Below are 13,015 nucleotides of genomic sequence, written 5' to 3' on the forward strand. Positions count from 1 at the left end.
GGTTGATTGATTGATTTGAGAAACAGAGACAGAGAGACAGAGAAAGAGACAGAGAGACAAACAGGCAAGGAGAGAGACAGAGAGGAAAAAAAAAATTCTAGTCCCATTCCCCAGTATCAGCATTTAGAAACAGGGTAACTACTATAATAATCATTTTTTTACATTATGTGCCATTTTGGAAATTGGTGCACCAAAGACTAAATTACTTTTCCAGACTCATAGGGTGAGTTAGTGCCAGAGGCCAGGAGAGAAAGCAGAACTCTAAATTCTACAACCAATGACCCAGTGTGTCTACACCCTGAATTTCACTGCTCACTTCTACCTTTCAATTTATCTGCTGGGAGAAGAAAGAGAAAAAACTCACAGTAGTCATCTCGTAGGCCAGTAAGATGAATCTTCGCCTCTGGCTGGAGTACAAGATGTTTCTTGTCACTGAAACTTTGATGATGCACAGACTCCTCTCTATGAATTCTATTCCGGCAGCCTGCAAGGAACAAATCAAAGATGAGTCCATCCTGCACTCCACTGTGGTCCTGGGAACATGTTCAAATATTTCCTCATGTGTACAAAGAGGTACCAGAGATGCAGGGAAAGTGAACATCATGCTACATTCTAAAATGGGAAAAAAGAGAAGGGGAAAGGGTAGATAGCAGTAGTAACTGAAATTAGAGGTATTATTTTTACCAATAAAAAGACATTTTCTAATTTAAAGGATATACATGTACATCAGCACACATTATTAGATGGTGCACTCCTCCAGGGAAGAGACTCCACAGGAAGATCTTAGCACAGGGCCCAGCACATAGTAGACACTTCATAAATACTTAATTAACTGCCTGCCTGCCTGAGACATGCAGATTATAACCCATCTATGATTGAGCAGAAAAGCCTTAGGGAGTTCCCTGAGACACAGAAAGCGAAATTGTCCATGTGTTGTCCACAGAGGTAGTGCCAGAGGCAACATTTGAATCCAGACCTTTTTGATTCTAGGTCCAGTATTTTATTCCCATTGCCTCAAAACAAACATATATAAACAATATACCCAAGCAATACAACTTGGCTAGAACATGCTTTGGCTGTTTACTATTTTATTTGAATCCACAAATCCACATTGACATTTGCACATTAACCTAAGCAGCATGCCAACATTCACCTGGGAAAGTGAAGGCCTACTTGGTGAGCAGTTTTCACAAAGTATTCGGTTAAATATTGGTTGACTGATTGATCCATTTCTGCACTTCATTATCTCTGTATCAAAACATGTAGAGATCCTGCTTCCAGTTCATTTCACCTCGGCAAATAGAATACTAATTCTTTCTACTTTCAAGATACTGTCAGTAAAACGTTGATAGTCTCATCAAAAGATATTTCCCTCCCAAAGGCAAAACCCACAAGACAGTGGTTTCTGCTTCTCTAGCATTGTGCGCACAGTGAGCAACACAACAAACACAGCAGTCCTGTAGTGGAGTGGCTAATGAGACAGCTAATAGGATACCACAGGGAAGCCCCTGCATGCTAGAGCAGGAAACTCCCTTGCCATATGTAAGACACTACCTCTGTCAGCTGAGGAAATCTGCAGTCACGTACAGAACACGGTGGGACAGCCAGAAACACCCATTCTACTCCTGGGCCATTACAATAAAGACCACAGGTAGTTAATTAGCAACATTCCTCAAAGCCTCTGCCCTCAACCATCTCCACTACAAATCATGCAAATCCCTTTTCTTTTGTTAAACTAGAAGACTCAAACCTAGTCCAGGTTTCCAAAGTGTGGGACTGATTGATTAGAACCAGGGCTCTTAGCTTTTTTAGGGGGAAGGGTGAAGCCTAGGAACTCTTCAGAATAATCTTCCTAAATAATCGAAGGCTATGCTAACTTCCAGCTAGAGGTTAATAATTTTTTCTTCCATCCAAGTTCATGGACCCCAAGAAATCTAGGAGTCTAACCCCCAGGTCAAGAACTCCTATATTAAAACCATGGAAGAGAATTCCAGCAAGGTTTTTTCACTTCTTTGCAAGCAAAGAAGCAATCTTTTTTTTTTTCCAAATGTTGGATTTTTGTTCAGTTGAATGCAAACTTTGAAGCCAAGGGACCATGGCAGGGCTAATAAGCTCTTTATGAGGTAATCAAATGTGGGCTGCAGCTGCAGACTTAGACATCCTCAGGCCAGATGAGTCTTTGTGCCAATTATCTCCTAGAATGTCAAAACGCGGACACAGGATAGAGCCCTCCTTGCCTCAACCTGCTACATAATTTTTGGACCAAAATCAAGTGTTTAGAATCTTACTAAAACACAAGCTTATTGCTGGTCACATCAAAAGAGGAAATACAAGAGACATGTTCACCTCTCCTTTTCACCTACACATTTCCCCAAAGCTCCTGATGTCTGTGTTTGATTATAAAGAGCCATCCTGAACGCAGAGATGTAAAAGGTCTGGCCCTAGCTTTCCCCATTTTCCCAACTTTAAACTCCTGAACACCTAAAAGAATATATAAAATGTCTGAAGCTTGTGACTCCAGTCTAATATATAGCTGGCTATACTCTTGTCCCCATCTGGCACCTGGAAAACCTGAGGAAGGAAGAATGAATGATTACATAAAAGTCTAAAGGAGGAGGCTGGGGAGTAGAGTTACAATTTAGGATTCAGGGCTTCTGACTCCCAATCAATCCTGAACATATTTAATGGTGACCCTTCCAAAGCAACCTAGACACTTATTCCAGAAGGAAATGTATCTGGCAGGTTTCCTAGACATTCATGAAAGGAACAACTGGTTCTCCCAATGACGTTTCCACTCAGAGGCTAGGTTGCTCACCAACCATCTCCCACAGACATGACTCCCACCTACGAAACCTCTGGTGGAACCCAATGTAGCCTGAAGGGACAACTGGACATGGCTAAAGCTCCCAGATTTCCTGGCTGCATCTTGAGCTACAGGGGTACCATTCAAGCAAGCTCTTTGGGCTCAAGGGACAAACTAAAAGTCATAAGGAGTCTCAGGGGGTCTCCATGGCTCAGCTGATTCAACAGAGAATAGCATCCACACCCTTCCTCCTCCAAGGAAGCAGCGACAATGCCTTTCTGCGCATAACCTCCAGGTCAGACAGGGAGCAGTTGCGAGGCTCAGCTACTCAGTCATTTGAGAGAGTCATTACTAGAAGCCTCTGGGTCATGTGAAAAAAGTGCAAAAATCAGTCAAGTCAACCCAAAGGGGAAACTCCATGGCAACAGCCTGCTTCTTCCTTTTCTTGTAGGTATAACCATTAATAAGTAGCCCCAGCCCTGAAGAAAGATTTGAGAATTTCTTTCTTTTGCAGCGAAGGAGAGGAACTAACTTCTGCTTAAGGCTCCAAGTTTCTAGTTATGGCCCAGCCCCTTGTCATGCCTATGCCACATCAAGCATGCTTAGGGATAGATGTGGCTCCTGCTCTATGCATGTGCACTCACAAAAACACGTTTTCTTGTATACTTAAGAAAGTGTCTTAGGCCTCCAAAAACCTAAGGGACAGTGATCATTAGAGAATGCAAGTTTCTCTCTATGTTCTTGGCACGTCCACATCACTAGAGAGCCCCCTCCTCTCAAGAGGAAGAAAGCCTAGACCAACTAGTCAGGAGTGAGGATAATATTAAGGAAAGATACAAAAGAAAAAGGAAAATGAAGGGAGAGAAGACTGGGACCATTGAATTAGACCTCACAGGTCATCCAGTCCAGCCCCTTTTTACAGACAAGGCCTGAGATTTCAAGTTTCAGGGTGGGATTTGAACTCTGGAGCCCTTTCCATTTTACCTCAAGAATTTCTACAATTTGACAGAAAGAAGCTGGATTAAAGGAAAAACTTTTCTCTGAGCTTCTTTAGGCACTACCCACATGCTCCATTTTCTCCCATCTTTCCAACACAGACCTTTCCAAAGGCACTTGGGTCTCTCACACATCTGCATTTCCCCAGTGACATTCCAGAGATCCTTCAGGGCTGATGGCAGCTGACATCTCTGAAAGTAAACAAAAGCAAAGGAAGGCTAGACAAGTTTCAAACATAATGAAAAATGTGGGGCCACCATGGATAATTCTCTAAAAGGTTCAGATTCAGATAGGAGAAACTACCTTTGGATTAGAAGCTGACATAGCTCCCAGATATGCACACATCATGTTGAGAGTCAGTCAATAAGCATTTATTAAGCACCTACTATAAGCCAGGCATTGGGCTAAGCCCAAGGATGCAAAGAAAGGCAAAGGACATTCCCCGACCTAAAGGAGCTTGCAATCTAATGGGAAAGCAACATGAAAATAACTGTGCAAACAAGATGTGGACAGGATGAATTAGAGAATACCAATAGAGGGAAGGCACTAGCACTAAAAGGGACCAGAAAAAGCTGCTTTAGGAAGGTGAGACTTTCACAAGATTTTAAGGAAGCCAGGAGGTAGAGATGAGGAGAGAGAATGTTCCAGGCTTGGGAACAGCCAATGAAAATGCACATTCAGGAGGACTGTCATGTATAAGGAACAGCAGGGAGACCTGTGTCATGGGATTGTAGAGTAAGCAGTGAGGAAGGAAGAGGGGGAGTTAGATATAAAAAAGACTGGAAAGGTAGGAAGGGCAGCTTATTAAGGGCTCTAAAAGCCACACAAAGGATTTTTAATTTGATCCTGGAAGTAATAAGGAGCCACTGGAATTTAATAAATTGGCAGAGGGTGGGGAACGGCGTCATGGTCACACTTGTACTCTTGGAAGATCATTCTGACAGCAGAGTGGAGAGTGGGGAGAGACTTGAGGCAAGGAGACCCACCAGCAGCCTATTGCAATTTGCTGTTATTGTTCAGTTGTTTCAGTCACGTCTGACTCTTTGGGACCCCATCTGAGGTTTCCTTGGCAAAGATACTCCAGCTCATTTTACAGATGAGGAACTGAGACAAACAGGATAAAGTGACTTGCCCAGGGTCACACAGCTAGTAAATCTGAGGCCAGATTTGAACTCAAGAACATGAGTCTCCCTGACTCCAGGCCTGGAGCCCTACCTGCTGAACCACCTAGCTGCCTTAATAGTCCAGTTATAAAGTGATGAGGGCCTGCTCCAAAGTGTGTTGGAGGAGAATGTCATAGTTTAACTCCACAAACATTTGGCGAGCTCTTACTCTGCGCAAGGTACAGTACTAGGGATACAAAGGGTAAAGTGAAACATGCCCTGCTCTCAACTGGGGAGACTTAACATGTACGCAAGCAAGTCAATACAAGGTAACGTCAAGAGAGTTTGTGTATGTGCACTAAACCGCACAGGGCATGGCACCTGAACTGTGATTGGAAGGACGCACTCCAGGAGACAGAAGGGAGAAGAGAGAAGGGGGTATATTTCAGACATGAAGGACCACTTTTCAACGTCTGGAGGCAGGAGATAATGCCACGTTCCAAGGAAGGGCTAGCAGGCCAGTGGAACTAGGACAGGTATGGAACAGAGGGAAGTGTAATGTGTATGTGTAAGGGTAAAGAGTAAAGTGTGTAATGAGGGCAATCAGCGAACAGCCACCACCATCAAAGGACCATGTGCCACCTGTGGGGCTCAATGCTGAGGTGCCCAGGCTTTTCACCTTTCCTTCCCCTTCCTCTCCTCCCCCTCCCCCTTCCCTTCTCCCTCTTCTTACCTCCCCTTCCTCTACCTCCCCCTCTTCTCACCTCCCCCTCTTCTCCTTCACCTCCCCCATCTTCTCCTTCAACTCCCCCTCTTCTCCTTCACCTCTCTTCCTTTTCCTTCACCTCTCCCTCTTTTCTTTTTTTCTTTCTTTCTTTTTTTTTGGAGGGGGGAAGGCAAGGCAATTGGGGTTAAGCAACTTGCCCAAAGTCACACAGCTAGTAAGTGTCAAGTGTCTGAGGTCACATTTGAACTCAGGTCCTCCTGACTTCAGGGCCGGTGCTCTATTCACTGCACTACCTAGCTGCCTCAACCTCTCCCTCTTTTCATCCATCTCTCCCTCTTTTCCTTCATCTCTCCAGAATATACATCATGGAACCAGGAATGTGCTGGATCCTGCTCAGACCACCTCTCTTGAGAAGATAGTGAGTATTTACACCTTGGAAATCAACAAATGCTACAATTGAGGGCTTGATTTATTGTTCTGTTGATTGCTTCAATAAAGTGATGAAGAAAATGTTAATAATGCAGTTTAAACTGAAACGTGTATCCTGCATGCTTTTTGGGGGGTGGGGAGGGAAGCTTGTGGTTAAACATTTACCAGCACACCACCGCATGGAACTAGCTTCTGGGACCCCCATTACATATGAAACAAGGCTGGGAGGGTAGATGGAAGCCAGATTGTTTAAGATTTTAGAAATGAGACAGAGAAATCTGTATTTACGACATTTAAAAATAATAACAAATTATTACTTTCCTTGTGGCAATAAGAATACTTTCCCCAAGCACTCTTTTAGCTTTACTTCAAAATCCTGGGAGATAAGTAAAATTACCTCTAATTTAGCTTAACCCCCTATGCACTAGACTAGACTTCTAAAATTCCTCCCATTTCTTTTTTTCTTTGTTTTTTTTTAGCATGGAACCAGTAAACTCTTTAATGGGAACAGAAATGAGTAGTAAAGCAACAGAATATGATCTTAACCAAGGTTCCAAACAGAAAAGCAGCTCTGGGGCAGGTGGCAGCAGGGGCAGTGGTACAGCCACCTCAGCTGGGACGCAACTGAGAAAGAAGACGGGTGCTCTAGGACATCATGAGGTTCTTAAATTGCCCAAGAAATCCTTTTCATTCCTACTTGTCTATGAATGGGGAAGTTGAGGCTTATAAAATTGTTTTCATGGGCAAGAGATCCTAGTCAAGCTTGGTTTTTGTCTAGCTAGATACCTTGAGTGCCTCAGACACTAGCTGACCCTGGACAAATTACTTAACCTCTGTTTGCCTTAATCCTTTGGAGAAAGCACTCCAGTATCTCTGCCAAGAAAACCCCATGGACCGTATGGTCCAAAGGGTCACAAAGAATCGGATGTGACTGAATGGACTGAACAACAAGCTTCTGTTGTTTTTGTCTCCCTAGCAATACTAGGCTATATGGACACTTTTGTACTTCTCACTTCTGGTCTGGATTCGAAGTAGACAGATTAACAAAAAGTGGCAGATCAAACAATTTGCCAATGTTTTTGAGATCCTGAAACAACTTTTTTAGTTGTTTATGTCAGAGAAGACCTAGGTCAGAATGATGCCTCTCAAATGTATGTCCTGCTGAATGATTTACATGATTTACTGGGCTGTATCACAGAAAACAATTAGCCATTCGACAGATGCTTTTTCTTTAAGCACTCAAAGTTATCCCAATGTATCTATAAATCCCTAATGTTCATGAAGATTACTCTTGGTCAGCAGTTCAGGACTGCTCTTACCCATGATCTACTTCACAATCCTGTTTCTTCCGACTCCCATGAGAACCACAAAAGCATCTAAGCTACCTCCAAATAAAAAGTATTTCTGCTTTCCATGTCCCAGGGGCTGCTCTCTCCTAGACATTTTATTCATGGCTTAAGTGAGCCCACTTAAAAGAGTAATTTGGCAGAGAGCTAATCAGATTACTAGAATTTTCCCAGACTCCAAAGTAAGTACAGACACTTAAGTGGAATATCAACTAGGACACAGCAGGAAACCTCTTAGGACCAGAGAAAGACCACACATGTGTTCACAGGAATCTAGAAGAGACGTTTTTTCTGGATCTTTACCATTCTTTCCTGCTACATTTCCTCCACATTTCCAAGTTCAGCACACACCAAAAAAAGCTATACAGGTTAGCATGACAAATTTCATCAGTAATTCACATCCTTTTATACAGTAGAATGGAAGTTTCCCCAGGGCAAAGATTGTTTCTAACTTGTATCTCCAGCATCTAACACCATGCCTTGCGCACAGTAGGCATTTAATGCTTTTTGAATTGAATTAGTATGCAAAGGATCCATTGAGCTCTAGATGCTACGATACCAACAAGCACCTTAACCCCACAAATGTGGCAGCCCGCCCACTGCTCACTCTGCTGTTACTATTATCTCTGTTCTGTTATGGTGGAGTTAATGAGAAAGCCAAGACCAGTGGGGCACTGAATGGTCCATTCATTTGCAGAGAGGAGGACATGAACAGAGAGTTGGTACCAACATGAAGTCAGCAGTGCCCCCTTAGGCAGCATGGTACAGTGCATATAGTGCAAACATTGAACTGAGAGCAAGGAAAGCCAGCAAATAACAAGTATTCATTAAGCCCTACTATGTGCAAGGCACCATACTAGGCACTGAGGAAACAAAGATTATTTTCAATGACACATTCCTACCCCTTAAGGACCTTAAGTTCCACTGGGGGATAGAGGTAGGGATATAACATATACTTAGAAAATTATAATACAGGATAGGTAGAAATCTAAACAAAGTGCTAGGGGAACCAAGGATGGCTTCAGGAAGGAGATGCTACACGAGCTGAGCCTTGAGAAAAGAGAAAGATTTCTTTTTTATTTTTTTTTAATTTTTTGGACAGGGGAAGGCAGGGAAATTGGGGTTAAGTGACTTGCCCAAGGTCACACAGCTAGTGAATGTGTCACGTGTCTTGAGGCCGCATTTGAACTCAGGTCCTCCTGACTTCAGGGCCGGTGCTCTACTCACTGCACCACCTGGCTGCCCCAAGAGAAAGATTTCTGCAAGGTAAAGACAGATATTAAGGAGTATATTTTGGGGGGCAGGGGAGGGGAGAAGGGAATGGACAGTCTGGACAAAAGCACAGAGGTGGGTGACAACATAACCTGCCTGAGTCTAAGCTCCATCACTAATTAGCTGTGTGATCTTGGGCCTCAGTTTCTTCAGCTACAAAATAAGGACATTGCACTAAATTATCTTTTAAGGTTCCTTCTTGTACTAAAATCCTATGTTTCTCTGAGCACCACAAAAAACAAAAACAAAAAAAAACTTGTATGGATGAAGCTTACAACATAGGAATTTATTTAAGATGTTGACGGTTTCTTGAGTGGGTTCAAACTATTAAGATCTATTTTTCAGACGATTTTAATGTTCCTTTCACAAGAAATGCTTATCTCAAAGTAAGAATGGAAGAAGCGCCTTTGACTCTAAGCTTAAATTCATTTCTAAATGCAGGGTTCTGCCTAAATGAAGAACTTTCATTTCCCCAGCTCGGTTCCTGTTTTGAAAATGAAATGCTGAGGATTGTCATTTTCTTCACATTAAGATCAGCCTGAAAGCACACCTAGTTTTGATGTTTCAATGCGATGTATTAACAGCTCCCTGTAAGAGGTCCTCAAGGTGTCAATTCTGGTGGCAAGATACATCCTCACAAGAACCGAATGATAAAGAGCCTACCTGCAGCATGTTGTTTTCATTATTTAATAGCTCACATTTGTAAAGTGCTTCGAAATCAGCAATCACAATCCTTAGAAACTGGAGCCAATCCTTTGTAATGTGTACGTGGCAGCACCTAGGACAGAGGTGGGGAAGCTGCAGCCTCCAGGTCACATGGGGCCTCCCCTTAATAAAAGGATTTGTTCTGTAAAACCTGGACTCAGTCAAAAAGCCATCTAAAAGGCCACATGTGGCCTCGAGGCCGCAGCTTCCCCACCCCAGACCTAGGAAGATCTCCATCACTTTCCCAAGGTCAAATAGCAGCGTCTATTTCTTCTTCACTCCTCTCCTGGTCTTAACCCACTGAACCTCAACATCAACCATGCTTACCTACCTGACTTTTCAGAGCAACATTTCCCTGCCAGTTTCTCCACTCAAAGTTCGATGACTCCCAACACCTTAAAGCAATATCATTTCTTCTGATATTTGTTGCTGCACAGGTCTTCCAAAACTGCTCACTGGGGCATCCTGAAAACAAGACTGATTTTTATTTGTAAACCAACGCAAACCTAGAGAGGGGAGTTGTCCTCATTCAGGGGGCCAGGTCCAAATGCGAGGCTGCCCTGAAGCATCTCTGTACAACAAGGAACACAATCCGGTTGGGAAAACCTGGGAAGTCCCAGTCCAGCACATGCAAGGTCACAGAGTTACCACACTCTAAAGAACAAGGAGGGTTAATTTCTTAAAACATACTGTGACTTATGTTGGCCACTGCAGCCACAGGATTCTGTAATCTGTGACAAAGGACCAGGCCCGAACACAGGAATGGCAGCAACAAAACTGCTTTAGCTCAAGAGTTAGAGTCTAAAATCCAACATCCAATGTTTGGGGAAAAGAACACTGTCAACACACTTTTGACTACAATAATAATGAAAACTGACATTTAAAAACTGCTTTAAAGTTTACAAAGTGACATACATACATACATATATACACACATACACACATATACACATTATCTCTTCTGAGCCTAACAGCCTTGGGAGGTAGTAACTATCAGCCCCATTTTACAGATGAGGAAATTAGGGTTCAAGAAGGGTAAGTGACTTGCCAATGGTTACATAGCAATAAGGGTCAGGTCAAGATTTGAACCCAGGTCTTCTAGATTCCAAGTCTTAAGAATTTACCACTCTGTCATAATGCCTCTCAATAGGTTGGCTACTATCTGGCAGAATGTTACTGCTTTCTCAGGAAACCATCAATTAACCTTTGCTTTATCATGAACAACAGTGACTGTATGACCACAAGTCTCTCTGCCTCGGTTTCCTGAAGTGTCCTTCCCCTCCCTATTTTAGGGGAATGTTCTGAACATAACTCAGGTCAACGGGAAAGATGCATGTTGCATGTGAGAAGATTTATTCACAATGATTTACATAGAAGAAGGGGTATTAATTAATTAAAGAGTATTTACTATATGCAAAGTACTGTGCTAGGTGGTGGGGTTATATATAGAAAAGCAAGACAATCCTTGCTCTCTTTGCTTATATTTATAGGGGGAGACAACATATAAGAGGTTTCAGCCACAAGTTAAAAGAAAAGGCCAAGTGGTCCTTATGGTAACGTGGCAAAGCAGGTATCAAAAAGCAGGGTGATACAGGAGAAAGAGCATTAACTCTAGAATCAGACATCATGGGTTCAGATCACTTAACCTGGTGGGTCCTCATTGGCAAAATGAGAATGTTGGACTAGATGTCTACTGAGGTCCCTTCCAGCTCTAGAGCTATGATCTTATGTCATCAAAGATGGACATTGCCAGAAAAGTAGGAAAGAAAAAAAGAGAAAAGAAAGTATCCTGTAACCAAACGGAGGGGGAGAGCTCTACCCTGGTAGGCACAAAATAATAAAAGAAATAAAGAAAGACCTCTGTGGCAGAGGTTTCCAAACCTGGGGTCCACAAGCCTATTTTTTAAAAATATTTTGGTAACTGTATTTCAGTAAAATTGGTTTCCTTTGCAAACTCTGGTGTTTTATCTCATGCATTTAAAAACCTTATTGTAAGAGGGAGACCATAGGCTTTTGACCTATTTGTCCTTCATTTTCTAAGACAACAATGACATCAGGGAAATGATGACATGACTTGCTGTTGACTTTGATTTGAGTGAGAGGGCTGTGCAAGGTCACCATCCTCGCTTTCTCCAGAGTCATCTGGATCCAGTGGCCTGATATTCACCAGGACTACTGGAGATGGCCCAGGATGCACTGGGAGACCCTGGTCTTTTTAGGCTCAAGCCTTTTCATGTACTCACTTAGAGTGAGGTAACACCCATTCAGTGAATAGGCCTCTTTTTAAGGAGTGAGTCAAGGGATGGTCCCTTTAATTAGAAAAAAGATTTAAGGGACAGAGCCAAGATGGCAGCTGGAAAGCAGGGTCTAGCATGAGCTCCCCGCCGAGTCCCTCCAAAAACCTATAAAAAATGGCTCTGAACCAATTCTAGAACTGCAGAACCCACAAAACAGCAGAGGGAAGCAGGGCTCTAGCCCGGGACAGCCTGGATGGTCTCTGGGTGAGGTCTATCCCGCACGGAGCTGGGAACGGTGCGGAGCGGAGCAGAGCCCAGTGTGAGCAGCACAGACCAACCAGACCAGGGTGCCCTAGCACCCTGAATCAGTGAGCTCCAGCAGTTACCAGACTTCTCAACCCACAAGCACCAAAGACAACAGAGAAGGTTAGTGGGAAAAGCTGCGGGAGTGGAAGGAGTTCCCAGTTTGGCTACCACCCCAGGGGCTGCAGAGGTAGGGCAGCTACAGAACTACAACTGCAGTTGCTTCTGGCCCCAGGCCCACCTGGTGGGAGGAATTAAGTGGCAGATCAGAGCAGGAGTGAAGAGCCTGCTGAAGATCTAAGTCCAGTCTGGGTTGGGGGGTTCTTGGGCAAGGAGGAGTGCTGGTGTGGCAGCGCATCCGCCCAAGCTTGGAACATAGTTCTCTAAACTCTAAAAGCAGTCATACCCTGCTGAAAAACTCAAGGGTCAAGTTAGTTGGCTGGGAATATGGCCAGGCAGCGAAAACACACCCAGATTCAGTCGCAGACTTTGGATTCTTTCTTTGATGACAAAGAAGACCAAAACATACAGACAGAAGAAGGCAACAAAGTCAAAGAGCCTACAACAAAAGCCTCCAAGAAAAACATGAACTGGTTCCAGGCCATGGAAGAGCTCAAAAAGGAGTTGGAAAAGCAAGTTAGAGAAATAGAGGAAAAATTGGGAAGAGAAATGAGAAGGATACAAGAAAACCATGAAAAACAAGTCAATGACTTGCTAAAGGAGACCCAAAAAAATACTGAAAAATACACTGAAGAAAACAACACCTTAAAAAATAGACTAACTCAAATGGCAAAAGAGCTCCAAAAAGCCAATGAGGAGAAGAATGCCTTGAAAGGCAGAATTAGACAAATGGAAAAGGAGCTCCAAAAGACCATTGAAGAAAATACTACCTTAAAAATTAGATTGGAGCAAGTGGAAGCTAGTGACTTGATGAGAAATCAAGACATTATAAAACAGAACCAAAGGAATGAAAAAATGGAAGACAATGTGAAATATCTCATTGGAAAAACCAATGACCTGGAAAATAGATCCAGGAGAGATAATTTGGACTACCTGAAAGCCATGATCAAAAAAAGAGCCTAGATACCATCTTT

At 43.1% G+C, this 13,015-nt stretch overlaps 1 protein-coding gene across 1 annotated transcript in view; it reads right to left on the reverse strand.

The window, feature by feature from the left end:
• Positions 1–13,015, reverse strand: part of CDC20B (cell division cycle 20B) — a 35,385-nt gene that overhangs the window by 13,671 nt on the left and 8,699 nt on the right. The window contains exons 2-4 of the mRNA XM_036746733.1: positions 9,713–9,846; positions 3,903–3,990; positions 365–484 (exon numbers count right to left, since the gene is read on the reverse strand). Of these exons, the coding sequence (XP_036602628.1) occupies positions 365–484; positions 3,903–3,990; positions 9,713–9,846 (342 nt within the window). The remainder of the gene's footprint in view (positions 1–364; positions 485–3,902; positions 3,991–9,712; positions 9,847–13,015) is intronic.

Source organism: Trichosurus vulpecula, chromosome 1 (assembly GCF_011100635.1).
Source record: "Trichosurus vulpecula isolate mTriVul1 chromosome 1, mTriVul1.pri, whole genome shotgun sequence".
In the NCBI taxonomy this organism is placed as follows: domain Eukaryota; kingdom Metazoa; phylum Chordata; class Mammalia; order Diprotodontia; family Phalangeridae; genus Trichosurus; species Trichosurus vulpecula.